Genomic DNA, 12548 nt, shown 5'->3' on the forward strand with positions numbered 1-12548 from the left:
TTATTTAGGGTTTTCATAAAAAGTATCCAAAGTAGAGAATAGGAGAGTATATTTTGCTGGGTTGAGAGGCTCTGCAGGGAATTCAGAATGAAATTCAAGTCCCTCAAATATATTTTGGTTGGCCTCCACCATGTTTTATCTCCTGTAATGAACTCTTTGTCAGTTTGTCAATTTTCACGAAGTTCACAAAGTTCATGCATAGTAACACAGAACCCGGGTTTAAGATGATGCTTTATATCATGATGTAATAGTCATCTCTCTTTTCCTTCAGTCAATATTTACCTGTGAGGCCCATATATTATATCCCGATTTCAAAAGAAGACCCTTTATTTTACCTTCTTCAAGTGTTGATTTTACATACTTAAAATATCAGAATTTAGAAGCTGAGCTGTCCAAGACTTTTCTGCCTGTGGTCACTTAAAGTGCCTAAAGAGTGTCAGGCATCCTGGGTGGGTTCACTGCACCAGTGACCCAGCAGCACAGCTGCATGCCTATCAGAGTGAGGCTGCTCAAAGGGGAGCCAGGCTGCTGTATCCCAGCTCCCCAGGTTTCTCCTGTGGAAGATAAGCCCATTGTACCACCCCATAGCAGCCACTGGCTGCCTTCAACTTAACTTCTCCTTTGTAAATGCTATAAGGCTGTACAGAAAAACTCAAGGGACACTCAGTGGGAGGATCTCTGTGTGTCAGAACAATTGAAGAATAAGTTCTATCCCCTCTTTTTAAAAGTTGCTTTTTTTTGCACCCATTTTTTTTTAAAAGCTAAGGTAAGAATTATCTGTAGTGAAGGAGGAACAGGAAAGAAGTAAAAGTTGCAGATGTTCCATATCAACTATCTGTTGGGCCAGAGAGATGGTGGCAAAGGCTCCTGCCCCCAGACCTGTGATCTGAGTTCCACCTCAGGGTTCACAGGGTGAAATGAAAAAATTGCTTCCTTCACACTTTCTTCTAACATTCACATGTACACCATGGCATGCTCACCCTACACACGTACCCATGCATACACATGCACATAGGTAAGAATGTAATTTTTTAAAAAGAGTTAAGAATATCTGATGTTTTAGGACTGGCCACACAGATCACCAGAGGAGCAAATGGGGGTGTGCTAATAAGCTCCTTGATGTTAGATGTGACTCTCAATGAGTCGGAACCTAGAGAGTATTCATCAGCTCAGAAACATCCAGGTAGACAAGTAGACTAGGTTCAACCTCAGCTGGATCCTGGAGTTCAAATGAGGTCACCTTCAATTTTCCCCTATTTCTTAGACTTGTTGTTTTTCTATGTTGGTTTGAGTATGTACATGAAGGTGGCTCCTGGCAAGTGCAGGTTTATACTGTCCCTCTTTTCTGAGTTCACAGGAGAGACTTTCTTGGATGAAGTCCATGTTGGCCCCTAAAAACAAGAAAAACCATCTATTTGGATAGTATGCCTATACCAAGAGTAGTCACTGGCAACAGGGGTCGGGTAAAGGCCTGCATCAGGTGCATGCTCAGCTTCAGCACTGTCGACCCTGTGCTGCGTCTCCAATGTATCTCTACTTCTCCACACTAAATGCCTATTTTATGACCGTGTTCTTTTTAGATACTGTTAATTTTGAGTATTTCCATAATCATGTACATAAGTGTATAGCCATGTATCTATTACATATGTGTATATCAACATGTATATATATTTATGTTCATATGACATACCATATTTGAAAGTTGATTAACAGGATATTCTAGGGTAAATCTTAAGTTTATAAACTACTTCTCCTATGGCCCTAATGGACAGTCCCACTAACCTGGATGCTACTTCTGGTGGCCCTTGGAGGGATTGGACTGTTGGAAGAAAGAAATGGAGGGAGAGGGAGAGGGATGGAGAGAGGAAAAGAAGGAGGGAGGGAGGGAGGGAGGGAGGGAGGGAGGGAGGGAGGGAAGGACGGAGGGAGGGGACGGAGGGACGGAGGGAGGGAAGAGAGAGGAACAAGCAGACTATTAATTCTACACTAGGCCTGTCTTTTGCAAATGCAGTAATGGATTTACCCAAAGCTAAGAATCCTTTAGAGATGGGAGATAATGGTACACTCATTGTTCACAACAGAAACCTGGCCATCTGTTTGGTGTGGGATGAGGAAAAAGAACAGCCCAGGTCACGGCAGCTAGAAGTAGCTGGCAAGACTAGAACAGTGACCCATGCTTCAGAGATGAGCCTGGAGAGGTGACACACACCCTTGGAAAAGATCCTCGGGGAATTCTGCTGACCTCCAACCAAGCTGATGCCCCTTCTTATCTGCTTACAGGCACCTTCGAAGTGGGTGTCCACATCGCCGATGTGAGTTACTTCGTTCCTGAGGGGTCCTCTTTGGATAAGGTAGCTGCCGAGAGAGCCACAAGTGTCTACTTGGTCCAGAAGGTACAAATCAGCTTTGAGTTTCTAGGCATTGCTAAGTGCACCCACTTAGCGCTCTTTGTTTTTAATCTGTAAAGAACATGCCTTTTCTGAATGTTTTCTCAGATCTAGTAATGTCTAAAATATGGGCTTGATGTTGGGAATATGCTTGACTTTTGCTGCTATACATTTTCTTGAAAGAAGCCAAGTCAAGGCTTTCATCCCAAGCTTCATCTTCAGAGTATCCTTGTTACATTAGTAGCTACAACAGTGGTCAGCTTCAGAAAGAAATGAGAGGAAATGCTTGCTTTCAAACTATTTCCCCAAAGAAGTATCTATAAGACAGCCCACACCAGCTGCTGGTTCCTGTATAGTTTGGTTGGGACCCAGAATATCCAATCTTTTGTGTTATCCATGGCTACTCTCACATAATAGCAATAGAGTGGAATGACAATTTACTGTCTACAAGAGCCTTTATTTTTTTATGTTTACTTTTTTTTAATTTTTTTATTGGATGTTTTATTTACATTTCATATGTTGTCCCCTTACCCCATACCCCACCCACCCAGGAACCCCCTATCCCCTTACCCCTCCTCCTTCTTCTCTGTGGATGTAACCCCTACCTACCCCCCCCCACTCCCACTTCCCCACCCTCAAAATTCCCACCCCCTGGGGCATCCAGGCTTCATGAGGTCAAGGATCTCATCTTCCACCTATGCCCAGCAGGGCCCTCCACTCTTACATATACAGCTGAAGCCCTGGATCCCTCCCTAAGTGCTCCCAGGCTGGTGGTTTAGACCCTGGGAGCTGTGGTTGGTTGGTATTGTTGCTCTCCTCATGGTGCCGCAAACCCTTTCAGCTCCTTCAGTATTCACTCTAACTCCTCCATTGAGAACCCCATTATCAGTTCAATGGCTAGTTGTGAGCATCTGCCTCTGAATATGTCAGACTCTTGAAGGCCTCTGAGGAGACCTCTATATCAGGCTCTTATCAGCATGCACTTCCTGACTTCCACATCAGCATCTACCTTTGGTGACTGCACATGGGATGGATACTCAGATGGAAAGGTCTTCAGATGTCCCCTCCTTCAGTTTCTGTCCCTCACTTTGTCTCCATATTTGCTCCCTTGAGTATTTTGTTGCTCCTTCTAAGAAGAACTGAATCACCCCCACTTGGTCTTCCTTCTTTATGAGCTTCATGTGGCCTGTGAGTTGCATCTTGGGCATTTCAAGGTTCTAGGCTAATATCCAATAATCAGTGAGTGAATACCATGTGTGTTCTTTTGTGATTGGCTTACCTCACTCAGGATGATAATTTCTAGTTCCATCCACTTACCTAGGAAACTCTCGAATTCATTGTTTTCAATAGCTGAGTAATACTCTATTGTGTAAATATACCACATTTTTTTTTAATCCATTCCTCAGTTGAAGGACATCTGGGTTCTTTCCAGCTTCTGGCTATTATAAATAAGGCTGCTATGAACATAGTTGAGCATATGTCCTTGTTATATGTTCGAGTATCTTCTAGGTATATGCCTAGGAGTGGTATAGCTGGATCCTCAGGTAATGCTATGTCCAATTTTCTGAGGAACCGACAGACTGATTTCCAAAGTGGTTGTACCATCTTGCAGTCCCACCAACAATGGAGGAGTGTTCCTCTTTCTCCACACCCTCACCAGCATCTACTATCACTTGAGTTTTTAATCTTAGCCATTCTGACTGGTGTGAGATGGAATCTCAGGGTTGTTTTGACTTGCATTTCCCTGACGACTAAGGATACTGAATGTTTCTTTAGGTGCTTCTCAGCCATTCGAGTTTCTTCCATTGAAAATTCTTTGTTAACCTCTATACCCCATTTTTTAATAGGGTTATTTGGTTGTCTGGAGTCTAATTTCTTGAGATCTTTGTATATATTGGATATTAGCCCTCTATCAGATGTAGGATTGGTAAAGATCTTTTCCCAATTTGTTGGTTGTCATTTTGTCCTATTGACAGTGTCCTTTGCCTTACAGAAACTTTGCAATTTTATGAAGTCCCATTTGTCAATTCTTGATCTTAGAGCATATGCCATTGGAGTTCTGTTCAGGAACTTTTCCCCTGTGCCCAAGTATTTGAGGTTCTTCCCCACCTTCTCTTCTATTAGTTTCAATGTATCTGGTTTTATGTGGAGGTCCTTTATCCACTTAGACTTGAGCTTTGTACAAGGAGATAAGAATGGATCAATTTTCATTCTTCTACATGTTGTCCTCCAGTTGAACCAGCACCATTTGTTGAAAATGCTGTCATTTTTCCACTGGACAGTTTTAGCTCCTTTGTCAAAGATCAAATGACCATAGGAGTGTGGGTTCATTTCTGGATCTTCAATTCTATTCCATTGATCTTCCTGCCTGTCTCTGTACCAATACCAGGTAGTTTTTATCACTATTGCTCTGTAGTACAGCTTGAGGTCAGGGATGGTGATTCCTCCAGAAGTTCTTTTATTGTTGAGAATAGTTTTCGCTACCCTGGGTTTTTTGTTATTCTATATGAATTTGAGAATTTCCTTTTCTAACTCTGTGAAGAATTGAGTTGGGATTTTAATGGGGATTGCATTGAATCTGTAGATTGCTTTTGGCAAGATGGCCATTTTTATTATATTAATCCTGCCAATCCATGAGCATGGGAGATCTTTCCATCTTCTGAGATCTTCTTCAATTTCTTTCTTCAGAGACTTGAAGTTCTTGTCATAGAGGTCTTTCACTTGCTTGGTTAGATTCACACCAAGGTATTTTATATTATTTGCAAATAGTGTGAAGGGTGTCATTTCCCTAATTTCTTTTTCAGTCTGTTTATCTTTCATGTAGAGGAAGGCTACTGATTTTTTTGAGTTGATTTTATAACCAGCCACTTTGCTGAAGTTGTTTATCAGGTTTAGGAGTTCTCTGGTGGAAGTTTGGGGGTCACTTAAGTATACTATCATATCATCTGCAAATAGTGATATTTTGACTTCTTCCTTTCCTATTTGTATCCCTTTGACTTCTTTTTGTTGTCTAATTGCTCTGGCTAGAACACTTCATCCTCATCAAAGGAAAAATCTACCAAGGTGAACTCTCAATTCTGAACATCTATGCTCCAAATGCAAGGGCACCTACATACAGAAAAGAAACTTTACTAAAGCTCAAAACACACATTACACCTCACACAATAATAGTAGGGGATTTCAACACCCCACTCTCAGCAATGGACAGATCGTGGAAACAGAAACTAAACCCAGACACTTTGACATTAACAGAAGTTATGAACCAAATGGACTTAACAGACATCTATAGAACATTTCATCCTAAAACAAAAGAATATACCTTTTTCTCAGCACCACATGGTACCTTCTCCAAAATAGACCATATAATTGGTCACAAAACAGGCCTCTACAGATACAAAAAGATTGAAATAATCCCTTGCATCTTATCAGATCACCACGGACTAAGACTGGTTTTAAAACCCACATGCACATGGAAACTGAACAACTCTCTACTCAATGATGACTTGATCAATGAAGAAATAAAGAAAGAAATTAAAGACTTTTTAGAATTCAATGAAAATGAGGACACATCATACCAAAACTTGTGGGACTCCATGAAGGCAGTGCTAAGAGGAAAACTCATAGCTCTAAGTGCCTACAAAAAGAAACTGGAAAGAGCACACACTAACAAGTTGACTGCACAACTAAAAGCTCTAGAACAAAAAGAAGCAAATACACCCAGGAGGAGTAGAAGGCAGGAAATAATCAAACTCAGGGCTGAAATCAACCAAATAGAAACAGAAAGAACAATACAAAATATCAATAAAACCAGGAGCTGGTTCTTTGAGAAAATCAACAAGATAGATAAACCGTTAGCCAGATTAACCAGAGGGCACAGAGACAGTATCCAAATTAATAAAATCAGAACTGAATAGGGAGACATAACAACAGAAACTGAAGAAATTAAAAAAAATCATCAGATCCTACTACAAAGGCCTATACTCAACAAAACTGGAAAACCTGGATGAAATGGACAATTTCCTAGACAGATACCAGGTATCAAAGTTAAACCAGGAGCAGATAAACCATCTAAATAGTCCCATAACCCCTAAGGAAATAGCAGCAGTTATTAAAAGTCTCCCCACTAAAAAAAGCCCAGGACCAGATGGTTTTAGTGATGAATTTTATCAGACCTTCAAGGAAGACCTAATACCAATTCTCTTCAAACTATTCCACAAAATAGAAACAGAAGGAACACTACCCAATTCGTTCTATGAAGCTACAATTACACTCATACCCAGACCCCACAAAGACATGACAAAGAAAGAGAACTTCAGACCAATCTCCCTTATGAACATCAATGCAAAAATACTCAATAAAATTCTAGCAAACCGAATCCAAGAACATATCAAAACAATCACCCATCATGATTAAGTAGGTTTTATCCCAGGAATGCAGGGATGGTTCAATATTCGTAAATCCATCAATGTAATCCACTATATAAACAAACTCAAAGAAAAAAACCACATGATCATCTCACTAGATGCTGAGAAAGCATTTGACAAAATTCAACACCCCTTCATGATAAAAGTCTTGGAAAGATCAGGAATTCAAGGCCCCTACCTAAACATAGTAAAAGCAATTTACAGCAAACCAGTAGCCAACATCAAGCTAAATGGAGAGAAACTTGAAGCAATCCCACTAAGATCAGGGACTAGACAAGGTTGCCCACTCTCCCCCTACCTATTCAATATAGTACAAGAGCCTTTAAGAAACAGTTTCAATCCTTCTTCTAAATGTGGACACCAATCCTGTCCTGACCTACACTTTACAGGTAGCCCATGGGATCCCCAAGGTAGGCTCTTTTGCTGCTAGATGTCCCTCACCTCAGCTATGAAAGGAAGAAATTATCTCCCTTCTGGAGGCTGGAAGATGAGTCAGTAAGTAAGAGCTCTGCCATGTGAGCATAGGGACCGGAATGCAGATCCTCAGCACCCACATGAAGCTAGGTGTGATGACAGGCCTCTGTGATGCTAGCATGAGTGGGAGTGGAGGGAGACAGAGGGGACTCACGGGTCACCAAGACTAGCCAAGCAGTGAGTTTCAGCCTTAGTGAAAGGTTGTACCTCATGTCAGAGATAGAGGAAGATGCCTATTGTTGGCCTTTGATCTTTATAACATGTATACACACAGACACGCAGAGGTAGGTGGAGAAAGAGATATATCTGTTCCATCCTATGTAACTGGCACATCCCTACAAGTAACTATGAAAACCCATCCCTTTAACAGGTATTTACCAAGCACCAAGTATTTACTAGGCATTGCAGTAGGCCTGAAGATAGCTGTAAATAAAAGAACATATGTGACTTATTTCTATCCTCTATTGTAGTTTATGAGTTCCTCCAGCCTTTTTGTTCTCTGACAATCTGCTCACCTGCTCAGTTTGGCTCATCTTCTTTAGGGCTGTCTTGACATTCACTTCCTCTCCGGCTCCCATGAACTTAATGACTTGAACCTTCCCTCCCCAATCCCATGCTCTAGAACATGACTTTTGGTATTTGATCATTGACTATACCAAGATAAAATATCTGCCCCAACTCCTGCCAACCCACCCCAAAGCATTCTTGCAACTCGATATTGCTTGCTTGGCCCAGCTCTTAGGGACCAGAGACTAGCCAGGTGCCACACCTACTCCATTCTAAGAATTTCCAAATGTCATTACTCAGGGAAGGGGTACAGCTTCCTACTCTGACCACTACAAGCTGCCTGTGTGCCCACACTGTTGGTAAAAGGAACACAAGGCCATGAACTCTGCCTCACAAGCAGTGTGTCCTCATGGTCTGCCTGCCGCCTCTCCAGCTCCCTGTTTATTTTCAGTAAAATGATTAGTAGAGTGACCAATTGAAGTTCTGAGGTCTCTGCCTACATAGGAAACTTGCAGGGAATTTAAAAGAGGTCCACTGGTGTCTAGGTTTTCACATACCTTTGGGCCTGAGCATTTTTATCCTGTTTATAAGACAACCTCCCCTTTATCTTAGGTCTTGCTGGCTTCTCTTGCTGCCTCCACACTTTGACAAACAAGGCCTTGAAAACACATGCTTTTCTGGCTGTCTGAAACTCCTATTTTATGATGCTCCCCAAAAAGGTTTAGTCTTTTGGTAATTATGTTGTCTAGATGCTGTTAAGGCAGGCCACAGAGGCACGGACACTGACAAACACTATGTCAAGCAAGTTGGAAGGTAAGGACCACCACTCAAGGTTGTCCTCTGACCTCCATACGTGCACCATAGCATGTGCATGCCTGTATTCATGTAGACAAAAATGCACACACATACTTTTGGGAGAGTGGCCTCCATTCAACTTTGTCTCTTTTTGGTATCTATACTAGCATCTTGAAGGAAAAAAAAACATATTAAACTCTAGGGCCCTCTTCTTAGCTTGACCCTTCTGAGAGTGCAGTTCTGACTCTTATACAATGACTGCACTTGACCTCAGGCTGAAGGCGTCCCATGTGTACTTTCTGCCTGACAGAGATGCTGGCCACACCTGGCTTTGCCATGGTCCAGACTTAGAAGAAGATGAGCTTCCAGGTCCCTTGTAGCTACAAAAACTCTAGTTAGTGTAGAGATGGGAAATGACTGCTTACACTTAAAGGCTGTGTCAAGTGAGTAAGTGTGAAATGCTCTTCATTTGCAACAGTTTAACTCTGCCCTTTGATGAGAACTTTAGACCCCTTCCTCTGAGCAGGTGGCTTTCTCTTGTCTTGAAGCTGCAGTCTCCTCTTTTAACCAGGAATTCTGTGTCAAAATTAGAAACCAAAAGAATGAAATTGGATTAATAACTAGTATTTCCCTCTCTGTTCCCTTTACTTGGTATTGTGACTGTCACAGTTCAAGAATCTCTTTGGTAGTGCTGGTTGAGGCTCTGCTGTTGACCTCTCAAGGTGGGGAGCTGGTGGAAGAAGGGCTGTGAAACTCCACTGCTCAGCCCTGCCTCCAGCTTGGCAGGAGCTTGAGGTACCGGCCCGCAACCTTGGACAGTAGGAGCTGTGCATTCTGATGCCTTTGAAGCATTGCTCTGACCTTTCTTCCTACTCAGCTTTGTTTCTTAAAGGGCTGTGTCCAGGAACTTTCTGCTGGTTTCACTTTACTTTGACTATAAAGGTCTTAAAAGCGGGTGAGCTGCCTTTCCCTCTGCATATTCTCTGTTCTCTCATTCAGCCAAATCATTTTTTCCCAACTCTGTCACTCCAGGGGACGGGGGTAGGAGTTCCAGTTGATTTCCCATCTATAGGAAATGTGACTCTCGCTTCTTTTCACTGAGATGCCGACTTATAAGTGAGTGATGGTCAGAGTCACAGTCTAAGCTTAGTTTGGGGAAGGATCCCAGAGAGTAGGACAGTACACAGGGAACCAGTCTTGGGTCCAGATCCTAGCTCACTGGCTTTAAATAAAATTCCTCTTGTTGAGATTTGACTGACAGTGTAAGGACTCAGTAACCCAAGTTAATGAGGGAACATAGCTAAGAGAAAGATAAATTCAAGTAGTGTCTGTTTAAATGTTAAAACTTACCCTTCTTTTTGACACAGATGGTTCTGTTAGGATAGGGACAACTGTGTATCTGAACTTGAACCTATTTTCAGAGGCTGTGATATCTGCTCAGCTAATATCTTCCCTGGGAAAGAAATACAATTTAATTTTAAGTTTTAAGGTAATTAGAAAAAAATAAATAGTGAATTAAGTTTTAAAGTAAAAGAAAACCTAAACAGTTGAAACCTAAACCTAAGCTTGTGTCTGCTGGCCCAGCCATGCATGTTATTTTAGGTGTGAAACAGCTCGGATGAAAGCTCGCCCATAAATCTCGAGGATATTTTATTGGTAGTGCTTTATAATAGAGATCAAAGATTGGGATTGGAAGCCTGTCTTCATGTAGAGTCCAAAGAGTTTTAAGATGTTCCTTTCTGACACCAGCAGGTTGTCAGTGTTGCTGTTTGTTAATGTCAAACTGTGTAGCAAAGAGTTGCTCAAATTCTGAATTCATAGAAGTGTTGATATGAAAAAGGAAACCCTTTAAGTAGAAATGTTGGCTGGCGAGTATATTATCTATTTCCTTTAGGTTTCTTTAGTCTGTGAGTGGGGAGCTAGCTGAGCATGCCGTGGTGTGAAAACCTCTAAGTCCTAAGCAAAGGAGAAAACCTTGACTTACCATGCTGCAGATCTGGAGTGCACTGAGGGAATGAGGGGCGGGTTACCTGGGGGCCCAGCCAGTATCTTGGCTTAAAAAGACAGAGTGTGACCTCTCAGGCAGTAGGAGACCCCCATTACTTGTGAGTGTCTGGCCTGATGTCACTGCTCATCCTTCCTGTTCCTCCGCACCCAGATGATTGATTCCTCCCTTCTGTGGCCCTTTCAACTGGTCACAGGGCTGTCCTGGCTCACCCACTGCTGAACTTGGCCAGCCTACCCGCTGTGGCTTTAGCAGATGTTTCTGCTTTCTGAGGCTCATGTAAGATTTTATAGTCTTGTTGGTACCCCCACCCAGCAGTATTGGGCAGTGGTGTGCTGACCTAAATGACCAGTTCCCTCAACTCTCCCAAGCCCTGGTCCAGAATGCTTAGAAAGTCAGGGTCCTGTCATCACTCCTTTCTCTACAGCCAGCCTTTAAGCTTTGTCCGTACTGAACTTTGGGCTTAGGTCTGAAACACTCCCCAGTTCTCTGCCTTCCTCTGCTGCGAGATCTATCGTTCTTCCCCACATAGCAGGACTGAAGACTGCAGGTGTCAGGGATGCAAAGCTGACCTAGTCCTGGTCCTGATCAGAAAAGATTGACACATTATAAGCACTTCCGGTATACTGGGCTACCTTAGTTACAGAAGTACAGAGAGGAGAGGGAAGTCGTGTCTACCTGGATTGGAAGGAGTGGAGGACAGCTTCTGCAAAAATCGAAAAGATGACACAGAGGTCAGCTTTGAAATGTCTCACATTTTAGGAAAATGTCTAGATAGATAGAAACAGGTACTGGTGACCTTCCAGGCAGAGGGTAAAAAAAAGTATGCTCAGAGGCTGGAGGGATGGCTTGGCAGTTAAGAGTTCTTACTACTCCTGGAGGAAACCCAAATTTGGCTCCCAACACCCACCTGGCATCTCACAACTACTAATATCTCCAGTTCGAGAGGATCTAGCCTTTCCTGGCCTCTGGTGGTGCACAGAGCTCACACAGGCGCACACTTGTGTACACACACACAGGGACACAGAAAGAGACAGAGATGAAGACAGAAAAAAATAAATAAAGGCTTTAGAAGTACTGTGTTTGAGGAACAGCATGTAGTGTGACCTTGCTGGGGTGTGAAGTTGGAAAGAGGCATGAAGTGGCAGAGTAAGCAGTATAGGCTTCCTTCAGGGTCATAGGTTACGCTCAGTTGTGAGAACAGTTGAGTGGCCTTCCTTCTAAGTAGAAACTCTCTTGAGAACTCTGGATAAAGGAGAATTCAGTCAGAGTCAGGGCTAGCATATCAGTACCAGGGTCCTTTCCACATCACTGCCCCTTGAAACTTTGAGTAAGTGCCCCGACAGAGGCAGACACCCTTGTTCATAGACTCTCCAAAGTGTTTATCAGTGCTATAGTATCGTGCTGAACAGTCACCTCCAACTTCAGCAATACCTATCACACAGCAAAAAGGAAGGAGATGCAAAGGGTGGGGGAATAAGAAGCTATTTCTTCAGGTACTGCTGCTACTTACATTGAGATAAATGCAGAGGGCAGTTTCTCCCTAGCAGCTTATAGTACACATGACTCTTGGCCACTGATTGTGGGGACCCAACCTTGCTCTTTCTGTGTTTTGTTTTTGTTGTTGTAGACTTGAGGTGTTATTGTATAGCTCAGGATCTCCTCACCTCTGTCATCATATCCATCCTATTAGTCTAGTCTTTAGTGAAGACTTCTTGGTCCAGCCAAACGTATCTGGGACCCTTTCATCAATAAGAGACCAAAATCCAGCTCATCTAGCACATTGACTCCTGAGAAAGGTAAAGGCAACAAGACCTAATATAAATAGGATTGCTAAAACAGAATTTAGTGATTGCTGGCAGAGCATCTGCCTGAATAGGGTTGCAGGTTATTACCAGATAAAAAAGAAGATGCATGGGAAGAGAAACAGCTCATAGTTAAGACCACTTGATGCAT

General features: G+C 42.5%; 1 protein-coding gene across 3 annotated transcripts in view; it reads left to right on the forward strand.

The window, feature by feature from the left end:
* The window catches only part of Dis3l2 (DIS3 like 3'-5' exoribonuclease 2), a 314214-nt gene that overhangs the window by 224512 nt on the left and 77154 nt on the right, over nt 1–12548 (forward strand). For all 3 annotated transcript variants that reach the window (XM_028789560.1, XM_028789559.1, XM_028789558.1), the window contains one exon: nt 2281–2393. In XM_028789560.1, the coding sequence (XP_028645393.1) occupies nt 2281–2393 (113 nt within the window). The remainder of the gene's footprint in view (nt 1–2280; nt 2394–12548) is intronic.

The sequence above is a fragment of the Grammomys surdaster genome, unplaced genomic scaffold, assembly GCF_004785775.1.
Source record: "Grammomys surdaster isolate TR1022 unplaced genomic scaffold, NIH_TR_1.0 125846, whole genome shotgun sequence".
In the NCBI taxonomy this organism is placed as follows: domain Eukaryota; kingdom Metazoa; phylum Chordata; class Mammalia; order Rodentia; family Muridae; genus Grammomys; species Grammomys surdaster.